General features: G+C 36.2%; 1 protein-coding gene across 1 annotated transcript; it reads left to right on the top strand.

The window, feature by feature from the left end:
* Nucleotides 1-1,648: 1,648 nt before the first annotated feature.
* On the top strand, nucleotides 1,649-13,670 carry nmnat3 (nicotinamide nucleotide adenylyltransferase 3). Its single transcript, XM_038271260.1, has 5 exons — nucleotides 1,649-1,754; nucleotides 3,599-3,748; nucleotides 7,091-7,274; nucleotides 10,150-10,214; nucleotides 12,965-13,670. Exons 2-5 carry the CDS (start codon nucleotides 3,637-3,639, stop codon nucleotides 13,378-13,380), a joined length of 777 nt encoding a protein of 258 aa, XP_038127188.1. The 5' UTR covers nucleotides 1,649-1,754; nucleotides 3,599-3,636; the 3' UTR covers nucleotides 13,381-13,670.
* Nucleotides 13,671-16,372: the final 2,702 nt, after the last annotated feature.

Below are 16,372 nucleotides of genomic sequence, written 5' to 3'. Positions count from 1 at the left end.
CACCCTTATAAAAAACACTGTGGTTAATTATGCACACCTATATACTAACATTAAAGATGATAAGTACACAATTCCTGCTCTTTTCAGAACTAGATTTTGTTATATGGGGTAAAGAGAAAATGCAAGTCATCTAGGAGTCTTCAGTTAATCATAGATAAATAACTATTTTAATAAAAACTTAGTAAATAAAAAAATTATGTAGATATTAGTACTTGTAAATATCAGTTTTATGCAGAATGATTATTGATAAAAGTAGGTAACTAATGACAATGGAAAAGATGTTCGCCCCAGAACTCAAACCTCAAAGAACTTTATCCACTATAACTTATAACTAGGTAGCAAGGATGTTTAAATATGTGTCTATTTGTTAGCAAAGGTTGGAGGAAAGTATAGTTAGTCTTTATTTGGAAAATATGGATGTTGTGGTTGTCAATTTTCCGTTTGGCTCAGTAAAGATTGACCCTAAGGTTCTGTTGTCGATCCACTTTCAGTCACCCCTCAGTGTACACTGGCTATTGCCTGGCCACCCTTATAAAAAGGTTCTGGCTACGCCTCTGCAACTTATTGCACTAAGGCAGCAATTTATGCACAAGGAGAATAGTCCAAATAATAAGTGCATATACTCTAGAGCACATGCCTACAATTTTTATTTAGTAAACATTTTTATTTATGTTATGAAATATTCATATTCAGAGTAACTTATGTGGGGTAAAAACACAAGCTCAAAATTTACAGAAAATAAATGCTTGAAACATGCTAATATTTGTGTGATAAATCTATATCGGTCACAAGTTGTTGTTTGTTTGTTTGTTTGTTTAAGGAATAACTCAAATTATGTGGTTGTTAATGGTATTCCAGTTTAATGAGATACACCTGTGCTTTAAAGTACTTGAATGACTGTAATGTGATGTCCATAATAATAAAGGTATAGTGGAGGATGTTCTTTTCCGAGTGGATCATCTTAATAAGTGGTCCTCCTAATTGTCAATCATTCTGGGGATATGTTTACGTAAGGCCGTCCTAAGTGCTCATCCCCATTTTCACTTACCGGCGGTGAGTCTGACATAGTAGAAAAATTGCAAATCTTCTTTTGGAAAGTAAGCTTGTATGAGTGATGCAAACAGCAACTTTTAAACAGAGCATGCACCAGGATAAAAGGGCTAGTGTATGATCTCACACCTCTACAATTTTTTTTTAAAGTGGAGAGGCCCAGTCTTTTCAAAAGCTCACAAAAAATCCTCCACTACACCTTTAAATGTAGTCAGTTTCATAGTAATTAGTGATCAGCTTGTTATTTACGCTTCTTGAACTGCATTTTGTCCATCTAATTTCCGTACTGTAGATATTTCAACAAACTCTTAGTGGTCTCTGGGTTCAGCTTGACCATGTGGCATCTGTTGTACAATTTGATTTTCATAATTTACTTTTAAAATACAAATTGGTTTTCCTCAAACAGGAGATATTGTTTAAATGGAGGTCAATGGGTCTTTAACAACACTGCCAATAAATCTGTGCTTCTTTGCAGATTTAATTCACCTACAAATGAGTGATTTCAAGTATAAAGACTAAACACCACTCTATATAAATCTGAGTTATTTCTGGAGTTTTACTAGGCAACTAAAGAAAACTCTATCTTTTTTCCATATATAGGTAAACATGCTGGTATGCTTGAAATCCCTGTTGTACTCAACATCCCAAGAGCCCATTAGGTCAATGTGATGGTTGCGTTGGAGAGTCTCCTTCAGGATATTTAGGTACAGAGCACATTTTCTTTGTTCCATCCATTGCAGAATGTTGTCCAGATCCTAAATTAGCAATGCAGCCCCAGTCCATTATAGTAACACCACTGTCCCACTCTTAGAGTGATTCTGATTAGCTGGATACTCCTGAAAACGTTCAACACTCTTCCATGTTTTCTCCATTTGTGGTTTACCTGCCCTCATATTAATATAAAAGACTTATAACCTAAAAATATACTTTGAGAGTTTTCTGAATCACAGATGTCAATCACTTAATTACTAGGGATGGGTAAAAAAAATCGATTTAATCGATTTTGAATCTACATTTTTGCAAAATCGATGTCTAGGGAATGGGATCGATTAGTTTTATAGTGACGCGTGTGACGTTCACATTCAAATGAGCAGAAAAGATGCACTCAAGATTACTTCAAGTCAGACAGCTGCAAATAGCCAATAGGTTGACTGAAGACATGGGGGCTGACCAGCAAACACCCTGTAGTTGTTACAGGCAACGCTGCAAGTATGGTTTGTGCAGTGAAGATAATGCAGCTCATGCATGTCTGCTGTGTCCCCACTGTGTCATGTCCGCTTGCTCGAGTGAAGCTTCACTTTTTCAGTTTTCACAAACAATTTTGCACTTATGAGGCAGTTTTGTTCTCAAGTTTCAACTGTCTGATTCACAAGTTTGCACTTTGTGTTTAATGTGACAGGAAAATTAAAATACATGAGTTGAACCACTTTCATTATTGTAAAAACAGATCGAATCGAAATCAATCGATTTAGAACTGTATTAATCAAAATCCAATCGATTTAAGACTTTGGCGAAAATACCCAACCCTATTTATTACTTATCTTGTCTTTAAATTTCTTTAGATCGAAGCCCAAGTGTGTTGCTTTGTCAGTTTTTTTATCCTTCTTTATTTTGCCAGACAGGTTATATTCAGGCTGATTTTTCCTAATAATGAGAATACACTGGATTTTTGCATAGTTTCTGTCTTAGTCAGTTAAATAACAAGCTGCTGTCATTGTTGCACATATCTGCTGCTATTTTTTTCCACATATCCATTACTGTAAAAGTGTCCACAGCTTTATATTATTTATTCTTCAGATGCACAGTATTTATATTAGTATTTTCTTAACTCTCACCTATTCTGTTATTTTTTATACACTTTTTTAAACACTTTTTAAGGTACACATTTGTGTGACCACTTTTGCTATAACCTTTTGCTGCTGCTGTACCACTGTTTCCCCATTGTGAGACATTAAAGGGATTTTCTATTCTATTCTATTCTATTCTATTGAGATTATGTTTTTTTTGCTTCTGTACATAGAGCCAGGTTGGTTTGTAGTTTTTTTAGTAATGATTCAGTTAATCAGTTGAAAAGTATTCTGGATTCTCATGATAATTTCATCTGATTTTAAAATGTCTTGGATGATTTTAATATTTAAGTGTATGTTAAAAAAAAAAAATTAAAACTTAAGCACAGCATTTTACCTCTAAAGGTTGGATGTTTGGAATGTTTTGAATCTATTCATTTTTACTTAAACCACTTTTATAAACAGAAAGATGCTGTTTGAGTTTTAGTTTTTATGAAAGTAGCCCTCTATTTTTAAGAGCAGAAAATGATCCAATTGTTCTAGTTATGTCCATACATATCTGAAACTGTACTTGAAATAAATCCAAAGAGCAACAAATTAATGCTGAGGTCATTAAGTGTAGTATTCCAAAGCTCACAGGAACTTAAAGAACACCTTCACACTGACATATAGTGTATGATGATATATGCTGTTGGAATATTTTCCAAGTACTTGAAGCGTTGAACAGATACAAAAAATACCTTCTTCTGTCTTCCCCTCAGGTTACTTTGAGGCTTGCAGTGTGAGAGAATCAGCCACTATGGCCTCCCGCCGTGTCCCACTGGTTCTGTTAGCCTGTGGCTCTTTTAATCCAATCACCAATCAGCACATGAGGCTGTTTGAGCTGGCCAGGGACCACATGCAAAGCACAGGTCAGAGCAACTGTGACAGATGCGATTTCTGCTAAATGTGTTTTTCTTTGGCTTAAAAGATATCCCCTTAGCATCAAATGAGTTATATCATTAAGCTGACGTCAATCAAACGACTTTAATGTGATTTATGCAGCTCAATATGTGTAGCTCAACAGAACTTTTCAAACTAAAGAACAAAAACCCCTTTTTTTTAAAGTGCCTGCTATCTAAACTGAAGAGGTCAGGTAAAAATTGTTTCTACAAGAGTTTGGAACAAGTAGAAAAAAATAATAAATGAATATGTTGGTAAATAAGAATAATAAAAACAGATTTATTGGTTGTTTGATGAAGGTTATGTCTTTACACACAGGCAACATTGTAAGTTTATATAGAATCACAAGTTAAGAGAATGATCTCTCTACACAATGCCTTATTGAGTATTTATATATATATATACATAAATACAGAGTCATTTTATGGAGCTTTAATGAAAACCCACCAGAAAGTAGTGCAATGTTGTTAACTCAAGGGGAAATGAAAAAAAGGTTAAAAGGTTTTAGAAAGAAAAAACAAGGTACCATATATAAGTCCTTACCCCTTGCACTTAGCAGTCTCCTAATTAGTTAATAGAGTCTATTGGTGTGTAATTTAATCTCAGTAAATACAGCTGGTGTATGACTGCTTCAAGAGAACTGAACAAACACCCCAGTTTCGTCCTTTTTTTTTTTCCTTTGGCTAATGTCACTGTTCTTGTCAATAATAAGTGCTTTATTGATACAGACGGCCTAATTGACTATTAACTCAATCAGGAACATTGTTTCTAAAATAATTTAGAAATAATATCATAACATCTTGAGCTGCACCACCCCCACCCATTAAATACCATAGTCCTCTGCTGTTAAAGATCTTCCAGGTTGGTAGATATATAAAGCCTGACAGTTTTTTACCCACTTCTCTTTGCAAAACAGCTCAATCTCTGATTTCAGAGCACCAGGCAACATCAGTTCTCAATTCTTTCCATACATTTTCATTTCAATTACTTAGATGCAGCGTTTACGAGGTGCAAGGACTTGACAAACCCAGTCAGCTCCTCTGTGTTCCGCTGTGTTCCTAAGTTCCAGTTTTTTTAGTTAACTTAGCAAACTGCACAACTACACATGTAAGATTGCTGTCTTTGATTTGCAAAAAATAATTAAAATAACAACTGATCTTTGACTTTGGACATAGAGAACAGCTGATAAATTGTGCAGGGTTTATAGATCTTCAGTCTAACAGGACAGTGAAGGTAGATCATGGTCTTAATTTCCTCTGGGATTATTAAAGTATGTCTGATTCTGACTGATCTGTCTGATTCTGATTACACAGTTTTCCCCCTGAATTACCGAGACAATGTCCCATCAATATCCAGAACTCCTCTCTGCTCAAGTGCTTTGCATGGGTGGTTGTGTACAAGCAGCAGCTCTCCGTGATGAGAACAGTTTTTAATTTGAGTACATATGTTGTCTCTTGCTGAATAATTTATTATGTCATCTGCTTTTACTGGGAAATAACTGGTAGATGAACTTCATATGACTGCTGAAAACATGGCATTTTACTTTTATGAATAAAGATTAACTCTTTTTATCCCGTGATATAGATCCTGTTTAAGGCTTAGTCCTGCTAATAAGCTTCACACCCCTGATCCAAACCATCCAAATAACTCTGATTGTTTTGGATAAATATCCATCTTGAGGGAGAACCTCCTTCAACTTCAGGTTATTTGCCGTCTACAACCAATATTCCTTCACTGTCACCGCCTATTCAGCTTCATCTATCCTCCCATCAACCCTGACCACATCCATCATCCCTCCATCTTATGCCAGAGCAGGCAAAGAATCTGAAATTCAAGCCAGGTGCAGTATCGTGCTTTAAAGAGCTGGAAACAGGCAGTGATCAGGACAGACCTCAGAGCAGAGGATGAAAGGCAGGATGACTGAAGCTTGAAACGGAGCCGTAGGACAGGCTAAGGTCACACACAGGAGGACAGAGACTGGCAGATGATCAATTGGCTTGGTAAGGTTACTGGTCATAATGACAGATCAGAACTTGGACCAGGTGCAAGCCAGGTGATCCAATTTCCAGAGAGAATCCAAAGGGTTATCTAAGGGAGCGTCAGGGCAGAGTTCTTGGTCTGATAACACACAGGCTTTCAGCTCAGACAGGTTTAAGGCAGGCTCAGATAATTGAGAGACAAGACGGGTCAGGCAAACTGGCAGGAAGTCAGGAATCAGAATACTGGAATAGGTATCACCGGTGGCTCGAAATAATCTGGCACCGATGTCTGGTCTGAAGGCTGGTTTTATACCGATAAGCTTAGGTGGGTCACATGAGTGGTAACGAGAAAGGCGCAGAGCTGAGCAGGTGTGTCTTGTGAGGAATCAGACCAGCATCAGTGCCAAGATCATGACATGGATTATCTGTAAAATTAAAAAAAGCGTCTTATTAAAATAAGTCTCTCTGTCCAGGTTGATGATAAAAACCTCACACCTTGACACATCTATCAATACAGGCTCTTTAAGGGAAGCACTGATACCAATCATTTTTATTTACATGAAAAAGTGATACAATGATAACCAATTTTCCCCACAATTTAAACAATTTAAACAAATGTAATGCAGTAATAAATCAGGGAAGGCATATTAAATGATGCCAATACAAGAAAAAAAATGCTAACACTCGCCCCAAATATCAGCTGGTCGATGTTATCGTCCAATCTGTAAAATCCTTATGAAACTTATGTGGGCATGTTCTTTTAAAGAGTTGTGATTGAGGCTTTGATTGCTGTGTCATGTAGTCATAGTTACCACATAAAGACTGCAAAGTTATCATGATAGCACCACAAAATACCAAGTTCAAATTTAAGCCACTCATGCTATCCCCGCATGGTGCATTGCTGAGATGAACATAAATGCTTCTACTTTCTTGGCTTTGACATTTAGGAAAGCTAATATACCTTGAAGTCCATGCAAGTGATCCACTTTTTTCTGTTTTTCCCCTGCAACAGTTGCAAAGTAGTCCATCTTAATCTTGATTTGGTTTAACCCAAATCACTGCTTAAATCTTTTTTTCAGAACCTTAAGTAATGTTGCGTAGTCTAAGCTATAAATTATTACTGTGTAGATAGATTAAGTAATGGCCAAACCCTTATATCACCGAGTTATAATAAAAGCAGTCAAAGAAGCCATATTTAAATGTCACATCTGATGAAACATTCAAGATACAACCTCCTAATCTCTATGAGGGTGCTTTATCTTCTGAATAATGTTCCTTTTTTTTTTGACTGTCATGACCTGGAAAAACGGCTTTAATAACCTCTCTCCTCAGGCCAGTACAAGGTGGTGGGGGGCATTGTGTCTCCAGTGAGTGACGGGTATGGAAAGCAAGGTCTGGTCTCTGCAAAGCATCGCATTTCTATGGCAAAACTGGCTCTTCAGAGCTCTAACTGGGTCACGGTTGATGAATGGGAGAGCCAGCAGCCAGACTGGATGGAGACAGTGGTCACTATGAGGTATAAAACACATTTAATGTAAGGTTTAAAATTTCCATGTTTGAGAAACTGCATTTCCAGGCTAAGGAGTAAAAAAGACTTTGTCTGCTGTGATTTAAACATGCGCTGCAGTCATTAATAATTGGATGAGCTTTAAGGCTAAAGTTTATACTATCTTGGGAGGGTGTAGTATTTCAATGTTGATAGATATACAAAAAGTTAGAAGCATTGCAGTAAGGAGTAATTACATTTAAAAAAAAAAAAAAAAGAAAACATTTTAAATAATATAGCTGAAGAAATAAATGAATGCACCAAACTGGTTTGGGTTAAAAACCAAAGGAGGGTGTGCATCAAGTGAAAGAGTAAATAAAACACTAAAGTTAACCGCAGCGTTTGTCTGGCTGAACGAGAGGAGCTTAAGTACTGCTGGGGATAATGAGGTGAGTGAATAAGTAAGTAAATGAGGACCAGAACACATTTATCACTGGGGACATGATGAGGGTCGCTGAGGACAACGGAAAATGATGAGCATCAGAGAAAAGCTAACTCAGAGACTGGAGCCAAAAGCAACAAGCTGCAGGTTCTTTCAAGAAAGCCCATTAAGGAAAGGTGAAAAATGAAACAGAAGATGCTGAACAACATATGTCTCTACTTAATGGTGTAATTACTTTGTGAATACAGAGTCGTGCAAAAGTACTGATGATGTTTAAAGAATATTAAATGGAAACTAGTTAAAAGTTATCCTTCTAATGAAAACTATATTTTTTGTGAAACGAAGCGCTTTATGAGCTGGGACCCTCGTGGGGACAGAAAGGAAAGAGTAGATACACAAAATATACATAAGCACTTGTTAACAGTACTGAATTTAATGAGTTCATGGCAGCAGCAGCTCCATTTGTACACTTCATACGGGAGCACTTTTTCAGATTTTGTTTTGTTGCAAACACAGACTGCATTATATTTAAATGGAATTTTATGTAAAGATTAAAAGGTTAATAGGTGTTAAACACAGACTTTGAGGACAACCTGTTGTAGGCAACAACAAGACTAGAGGCTGTATGGGAGGTTGACCATCCAGAGGCCCGATGAGCCAGAGCAAAGGAACGGTTTAGGTTAAAGCAGACAGTTGTGTTAGAATGATCAAGTCAAAATCCAGACCTAAATCCATGGGAAAAATCCATGGCAAGACATGAGACACTGATGTTTGCAGGAAATTCCACATTCCATCTGTCTGAGCTTAAGCTATCTTCCAAAGAAGAATAGAAAAATAGTCAAGTTTTTGAGATCTAAAACGAGGATGAAGGCATACTGAGAAAGAGTTGCAGTAGAGGTGTTAAAGGCAAATGCATGCACACCTCTAACAGTTTCTTTACACCTCACAGCAATGTGCTACCTGGTAATGACCGATCACATACGTCCCTGAGAAAATGTGTTACATTGTACAACTGCAGCATGGCTTTTGTAAGGCCCTCTTCGTGTCACCTGCTTCTGTATGAGACCATTTTTATACAGAACATAATTTTTTTTTATACTGAAGTATCATTCATTTGTAAATATTTTCTCAGTTTGATGTAAGCATTAGACTTTCAATGCCATTTTCACCTGGAAGCAGCGATTATAGTTGCAAAGCAATAGTAAGAGGTTTTATAAGGAGCTGCTTTCACCCTAGACGGCACAATGATTAGATTTTTACTACTTTTACTGATCCTAAATTGTAGATCTATTGTCTAAATAAAAGGCAGTAGAATAAAACATAATTTTATGGGGGATGCAAGGTCACAGCCTATTTAATTCATTGTATATTTATAGCTTGTACAGCATTTTGGTCAGCCAGTGTTATTTTTAAATGTGCACAGGGACACATGCCTTACCTAAGCAAAGCATGTAATGGACAAACTTTGCTGACACATACCAAAATGAATATCCAAACATGTGCTTAACCTCATTTGGGTGGCAGCTGAGTTACAGTTCATTAACCAGACCCAGACCTGATATCTGCCCAATTGGTAGAATTAAGAAATCAGTTGAGCAGAACCTTGCTAACAACATGAAGAAGGCTAAAATATCAAAAAATAAGCATCATATTTTGCCCTGATCTAAATAATTGAAGGAAGATATAATATTTAAAGCTACTGACAATGTCAGGAAAGGTTGGCAATGGAATTTCTAAAGCTGTGGGACTACGCTGTGCAGTGAACTGCACTGAGAACCATCATCCATAAATGGAGAAACAGTGGAAAACCTCAAGGACAAGACATGCTATCAGAGTTACTCCAAAAGGTCCTCAGTGACTCATACTGGAGGAAAGATTCCTTAAAAACCCTCATGTAGACTGTGTTCATTCACAATGACATCACAGACTCATTTTTAAAATGCAGGATGGGAGATGTGGCTGCCAACGGTGACAGAAACCAGTTAGGTTTAGGCGGCCATTAAATTTTCACATTTGAATAGGTTGGTTCAGACTAGTAATTTTCAACTTAATCTTCTTTTTGCTAGGATTATCTTTGTCAGATTTTTTTTATCTGAACTATTTAAGTTCGAAAAAAATAGGTCACATAGCACCTTATACCTCTGACTTTATCTGAAATAGAATGTCCTTGTTTTTCCCATTTTGTCATCATCCTTCTGGCTGTTTACGTCATTGCTCTTGTCACTGTTTCCCATTTTTCATCAATCCTTCCCTCTGCCACCAGCTGCTGGTCTCTCACTGGCAAACACAGTCAAGCATTCAGGAACAACTCTTTTTAAAAGTGGTTTTTCAGTCATCTTTATAAATTCCTGTTGGACAATGGTATTTGATTTCCTTTAATGTTGTTTAGTTTGAGTAAAAACTGGAATGTATGAAGATATATTTAACCTTTGTAATTTATTTTTTACTTTTTTTTTTCTTCAGGTATCATTATGGACAGATTCTGGAAGAATACAAGCAGAGTACAGGAAAACACAATGATTCCTCAAGTAAGACTCACTGGGAACATGACACTTATTTTTTATGACTTATGGATTTCTTTATATAAGGCCCAAGAACTGAGGTGGGGAAAATAAGAGGTATAGCATGCATAAAAAATATTAAAGAATAATCTGCACAGCTACACAGCACACCTTCTCAAACAGTTACAGGAACATCCAACACTTTGGACGGTTTTATTTAAGATTAGGGATGAACTATAAAGAGTTTCTGAAAAGCCTGTCATTGCAAGGAATTCAAATTAGAGAAAAACATTTATATAGAGTACTGTGGGCCAGATAGGGTGAGCAGATGTGCTGATTTGTGCTTTTCTGTGCATTTGTCCCACAAATTAAAAAAGTTTCTCACATTTGATTGGGTCACATTCTAAAAAGTCCAAAAACGTTTAATCCAACAGACGCTCGTCTTCAGTGTGAATAAAGCAGAGCTGCAGTTATTGTCAAAGAGAGCGTTTGCTCTGTAACTTGAACTTGATCTCTGGGATCAAGTTCACTGCTGTCCAACTCTAAAAGCTCTGGAAAGGAGTGCGGTTATCATATGGATGTATTCAAAGACGTTAACAAGTACTCAAACATGTATATAATATTACAAAGTAGGCAAGTTTAGTTTATTTATATAGGCCTATCACATAAGAAAGACATTTAAAGTGCTATAAATAAAACTAAGAAGAGGAAATATAACACCAAAGGTACATTGCTTTGGCATCAAGGTAATTAAATATTTAATGAACACCAATAATTACTGACAATAAAATGAGTATTAAAATGATCAATAATTAAAAGAAAGTAAAGTTAGACTGGTAGTCTTAACTAAGAATAATTAAATTGGGGTGTCGATCATCAGAAGGTTTCAGCATTTTTACAATTTGCAACTATTTCAGACAATTAACAAATAATAAATACGTTTCAGAAAATATTTCAAACAAAAAAACAACCATGTACCACACAAATAAAATTGCATTTTCATTTCAAATAGATTTAATTCATTTGAACATCAATAGAAGCTAATAGAATACACTGGAAAAATTATCTAGAAATGAGTAAAAATTTCACTTAAATTAAGTGTATCTACCCTTAATTTGAGTAGGTAAATGAGATAGTTTGCCAATGGAGTGAGTATTTTTAGATCATATGCACTTGAATTAAGTCAATGCAATTGTGTTTTCTTATTTCAAACGTAAATTGTCTTGTTTCATTGGCAAAATGTCTCTTTTACCTCCTCAATCCAAGAACAAATGCACATATTTTAAGAAAAAAAAAGACTTATCTAGATTTCATTTTTTTCCAATGTAGACAAAAGTTTCCACTAAATAAACTTGCCAGTATATATAGGCTAAGATCTGACATTGATTAATGATTCTTAAATCATGTGAAATTGTTTGAAAGGGGTACAAAGAACTAAAACTTATTTTACATAGCCGTTTCATACTGTTTTATTTCTCTGTTTTTGATCCAAAATTCACACAAAATATACATAGTTATATAGATATTTACATCTAGACACATTGTTGTAAATGCAAGAACAAAAGCGTCCCCCGAACCCCTGCGATCATAAATCCCAGAGCGAGGACCAGTGATTGAAGCTTCAACAGCTGCAGTGTCAGCATGCAGCAACAGAAAACCTGGAACAGAGAAGGCCAAGCACCCCACATGCAGACACACAGCATACACACACACACACTCACACACAGTATTTATACTGTGAAAACACTTTATAGTACAGTATTTTATTTTTTGAGGGGGTTTTTTAACTCTTCACTTTTATGATTTTTATACACTTTTCTAAAGTCCACATTTGTGTGACCACTTTTGCTATAATCTTTTTGCTGCTGTAACAGCAGAATTTCCCCATTGTGGGACAATGAAGGGATTCTATTCCTCTATTCTATTTTAAACACACAGAGTACTCAGTTACGATACAATTCAGCTCCCCTCCTCATCACAGTACATGTTGAAAATCATCCGTTTGAGCCTTTCTGTTAAACAGACTCATGCTTTGACATTGCTTCAGCTCTTTTTGGAGTTTATTCCAGACCTTCACACCACTGACTGAAATGCACATTCTTTTCATGGTGGTTCAAGCCCTCAAGGGTCTAAAGTTAAGGTTCTCTCTGTAGTCAGAGCCTACCACTCTATCTGTGAACAGATTTTGAATATTTCCTGGTAGTTGTTTATTTCTAGCTTTATACATAAACTGAGCTATTTGAAATTCTACCAGATCTGGGAGTTTGAGGAGGCAGGACTCTAGAAATTGTACATTAGTATGGTCATTTCATCCTGCCTTATGAACCATTTAGATGGTTTTATAGGTGTTGCCCCATATTTCCATACAGTAACTCAAGTAAGGTAATACAAGTGAACAATACAGATTATGATGTGCAGCATAATTTAGAAAATGTTTAGATGTTTTAATGAATTTCTGCGATGCATACGTCTTTATATTTTTAAGTAATATACATTTGAGAATTTGCCACCTCTACTATTTGAATGGACACAAAAGTGAATTTACAATGCATTTGAATAGAATAGAAATCCACTTCTCTACTGAGTAGTAAAGGGAATTATTAAAAGGGATGATGCATTAGGAGCCCCTTTATAAAAGCATTCCTGTGGCACATTCTGATCCATGATTCTGTATAATGAACCAGATTCAGCACCAATTAGCTAGAAGCATCTTACTACTCACAATGTTCAGTTTGTTTCAAGCTGTGATGTATTTGATTGTTTGCCTCTCCTCTCAGGTCCAGCCCCCCAGCTGAAGCTGTTGTGTGGAGCTGATTTCCTCCACACCTTCAAGATCCCGGGCCTGTGGCTGGAGGACCACTTGGAGGAGTTAGTCAAGCATTTTGGCCTCGTCTGCGTTAGTCGAGGGAGTCTGCAGCCCGAACGAGCCGTACATGAGTCAGATACCCTCTTCCGCCACAGACAAAACATTTTCCTTGTGAGGGAGTGGGTGAGGAACGAGACAAGTGCCACAGAGGTCCGTCGGGCACTTAGACGGGGTCTGAGTGTAAAATACCTCATCCCAGACCCTGTGATAGAGTATATTCACCAGAACAACCTCTACACAGAGGACAGCGAGAAGAGAAACGAGGGCACAGCGCTGAGACCGCTTATCAAACAAGCACATCGGCCGATAAAGAGTCTGGACGACTGATAAACCAAATTAAACTCCCATCCATCAGACCTTCTGCTGGAGGATTCCTTTATTTCCACTGGGGCTTAATGGAGAGCAGGTTTGCACAATGTGGAAATGCAAAGAGCACATTTAGACTAAATCGATACTTCAGAGGCGTCGCTCCAGTGTCTTTTGCATGCATATAATAAGCTGCAGAAACAGAAAAACACCTTTAAGGTAATTTTATTTTTTTAAGGTTTTGCCGTGTTGCCTTTATTTCCTTTCCTAGTTGTTCCATGAAATGGAATAAAATCTTTATATTTGAAGCATTTTTATGTCTCATTTGTGTATTTTATTTTATTTTTTATAAATATTCATTTGTTTACACATATACAGACATATAGTTACAAAGACACACACACACACACACATATATATGTATATCTCCATCCATCAATCCATTATCTGAAACGCTTATCCCAAGTGGGGTCGCGAGGGTGCTGGTGCCTATCTCCGGCGGTTAATGGGCGAGAGGCGGGGTACACCCTGGACAGGTCGCCAGTCCACCGCAGATATATATATATATATATATATATATATATATATATATATATATATATATATATATATATATATATATATATATATATATATATATATATATATATATATATATATGGTGATATTTCCACATCTAGCATATGAGACAATGTGTCAGTTATATTCCTCCAGAATGTCTGGACAGGAGGGCAATTCCAAAGCATATGCAGCAGTGTGCCTTCTGACCCACAGCCATGCCAGCATAATTTACACTTTTCTTTGTCCTTTTTTTTAGAATATAAGCTGTAATATATGCTCAATTTGTTATTTTGAGCTGTATGATTTTATACTTAACACATTTGGACATTTTTGTGGTTTTTTGCAGTGATGCATTCCACTGTGAGTCAGAAATGGGCACACTAATGTCTTTTATCCATTGTTTTTTTTTTTTTACATATTTATGGTCTGCTTTAGTATTACACAATAGTTGGTATATTTTTTGACACAGTGCGTGTGTCAGTAGCAGCATGTTTTAATTTATCCTCAAGGTCCTTTTTGTCCCCCAGGTTGTTTTCTTGAGATAGTGAAGATTTCAGAATGGATTTAATCTGTAAGTAATTTTAAAATTCTGTGTCATTGAGGCTACACTATTTTTTTGAAATCTCTAAAGGAAATTCTATTTCCATTTATAATTAATTGTGATGTATTCTGAATATTGTTTTGTTTCCACACTTTGTTCTTTAAGATTTTTTTACCTGCCATAAAAAGCAGGTTAGACCATAGGGGACAGGAAGGTAAGGGTTATCCATTGAAATAAAAGTATTTATCCTGCATTTTGATGATATCTCCAGAAAATTTTATTAGTGGATTATTAATATCATTAATTGCCTTAGGGCTGTATCAAAGGGTTGCAAGAGAAAAATCTCAGTTATATTCTGTTACCGTTTTTTCTTCGCGCCATTCCCAACTGCCAGTTTCTCTAAAGTTTCTTTATGCCCATTTTAAAGGATATATTGAATTAAATGCAATAAACACCGAAATAAACATGTAGCAAGCCAATACCACCTTTAATACGGCTTTGAATAAATTTTTGATAACTGATTCTATGTTTCTTATTTCTCCACAGAAAATCTGTGAATAATTTATATCTTTCAACTATTTTGTAGAAAATTTAAGAGGAATTGATGAGATTATGCAGGTCACTTTTGGTAAGAGATATGTGTTTAAAGCTCTGCCCCATAGTGAAAGGGGTAAAATTGTCCATCGTTTAAGGTCTTCTCTTATTGTTTTAGTAACATCATTTATATTCAAGTCCACCATAGTTTCTACAGGAAACTTAATTTTAATTCCAAGGTATGTCATACCTTCAGGTTTCCACTGAAAAACTGCAGTTCCAAGGTTTGATTGGAAAACTTGTATCCTGATATATAGCTAAAGGCTTCAATTAATTAAATTAATTGAAATAGTTTTGGGATAAATTTTTCTAAATTTGTTATGGTTAGTAAAATATCATTAGCAAATTGGTTCAATTTAAATTCATGTTTGGCGACACTAATTCGTTTAATATCTTTTTCTATCCGAATCAGACTAGCCAAGGGTTCCAATGCCAGGATAAAAACCCTTGGCATGTGGACCGATATAGGTGCATGGGTTCAGATAGCAGTTGTGTTTTTTTTGCCACTCTCACCCGAACAGCCATCTTAACAACATTTAGGAAGTACAATATTTGTTATATGTCTTCAAAAAAAGATTTCCCGTTCGAGTGAACTTTAAATATGCCTCCTTTCAGGCTGAGGTTCTGCAGCAGTATGAGCCCAAATAAAGAGGTCTGTTAACTACTTGGATATACTGGATGACTGGGTCAGTCAAAGGGTCAACATCAGGGACCCTCATGCTCAAATTGCTCAAGAGCATGACATATAATTTTCAAACATGGATTAGCCACCACACACTCCCAACCATAACTTCTTTGAGAATCTCTGTGATATGCTGGAGAAGGTCAGATCAGCTGCACGGCCGTCTTACCTCCTAATAAGGCTCTTTCTAGGTGGAAATAAATGTGTGATAGAAGCTTATTAAAACAATGTCCCAACAGATATATTTGTCAAAGCTAAAACTGCTATATAGTTGCAAAAGCTTTTCTTGTAAAGTTAAAAACACAGGAGTTGTTGCTCATACCTCAGCCCTAGTTTAACTGCACATACAATCAGAAAAACATACATTAATTTTGTTTTTGCAGTGGAATCAAAAATGTTTGTGGTCATTTAAATTAAGTTTAACTCAAAACTGTTTTATCAACAGCGCTTCACAACATATGTTATCTTAAGTTGATTTCCACAGTAATTTCAATCAGAGCATAAAGACAGATTGGTTAAGAGTTGTCTGTCTAAGGAAAACTACCAGACTGCATGACTTCCAGGATTTCCTCCTCTTGGTTGAGTATGTAGAAACAGCTGTCAGTTGCTTGGATTATGTCGCAATCCCTCAAGGT

The sequence above is a fragment of the Cyprinodon tularosa genome, unplaced genomic scaffold (assembly GCF_016077235.1).
Source record: "Cyprinodon tularosa strain WSP-4 unplaced genomic scaffold, ASM1607723v1 ctg12, whole genome shotgun sequence".
NCBI lineage: Eukaryota > Metazoa > Chordata > Actinopteri > Cyprinodontiformes > Cyprinodontidae > Cyprinodon > Cyprinodon tularosa.
This window is presented reverse-complemented; position numbering and strand designations above follow the sequence as displayed.

Excerpts from the sequence above, each read along its gene's own strand:
- nmnat3 (XM_038271260.1), top strand. The coding sequence starts at position 3,637 with ATGGCCTCCCGCCGTGTCCCACTGGTTCTGTTAGCCTGTGGCTCTTTT. Across the intron at positions 3,749-7,090 it reads GGACCACATGCAAAGCACAG|GCCAGTACAAGGTGGTGGGG; the intron begins GTCAGAGCAACT and ends CTCTCTCCTCAG. Across the intron at positions 7,275-10,149 it reads GAGACAGTGGTCACTATGAG|GTATCATTATGGACAGATTC; the intron begins GTATAAAACACA and ends TTTTTTCTTCAG.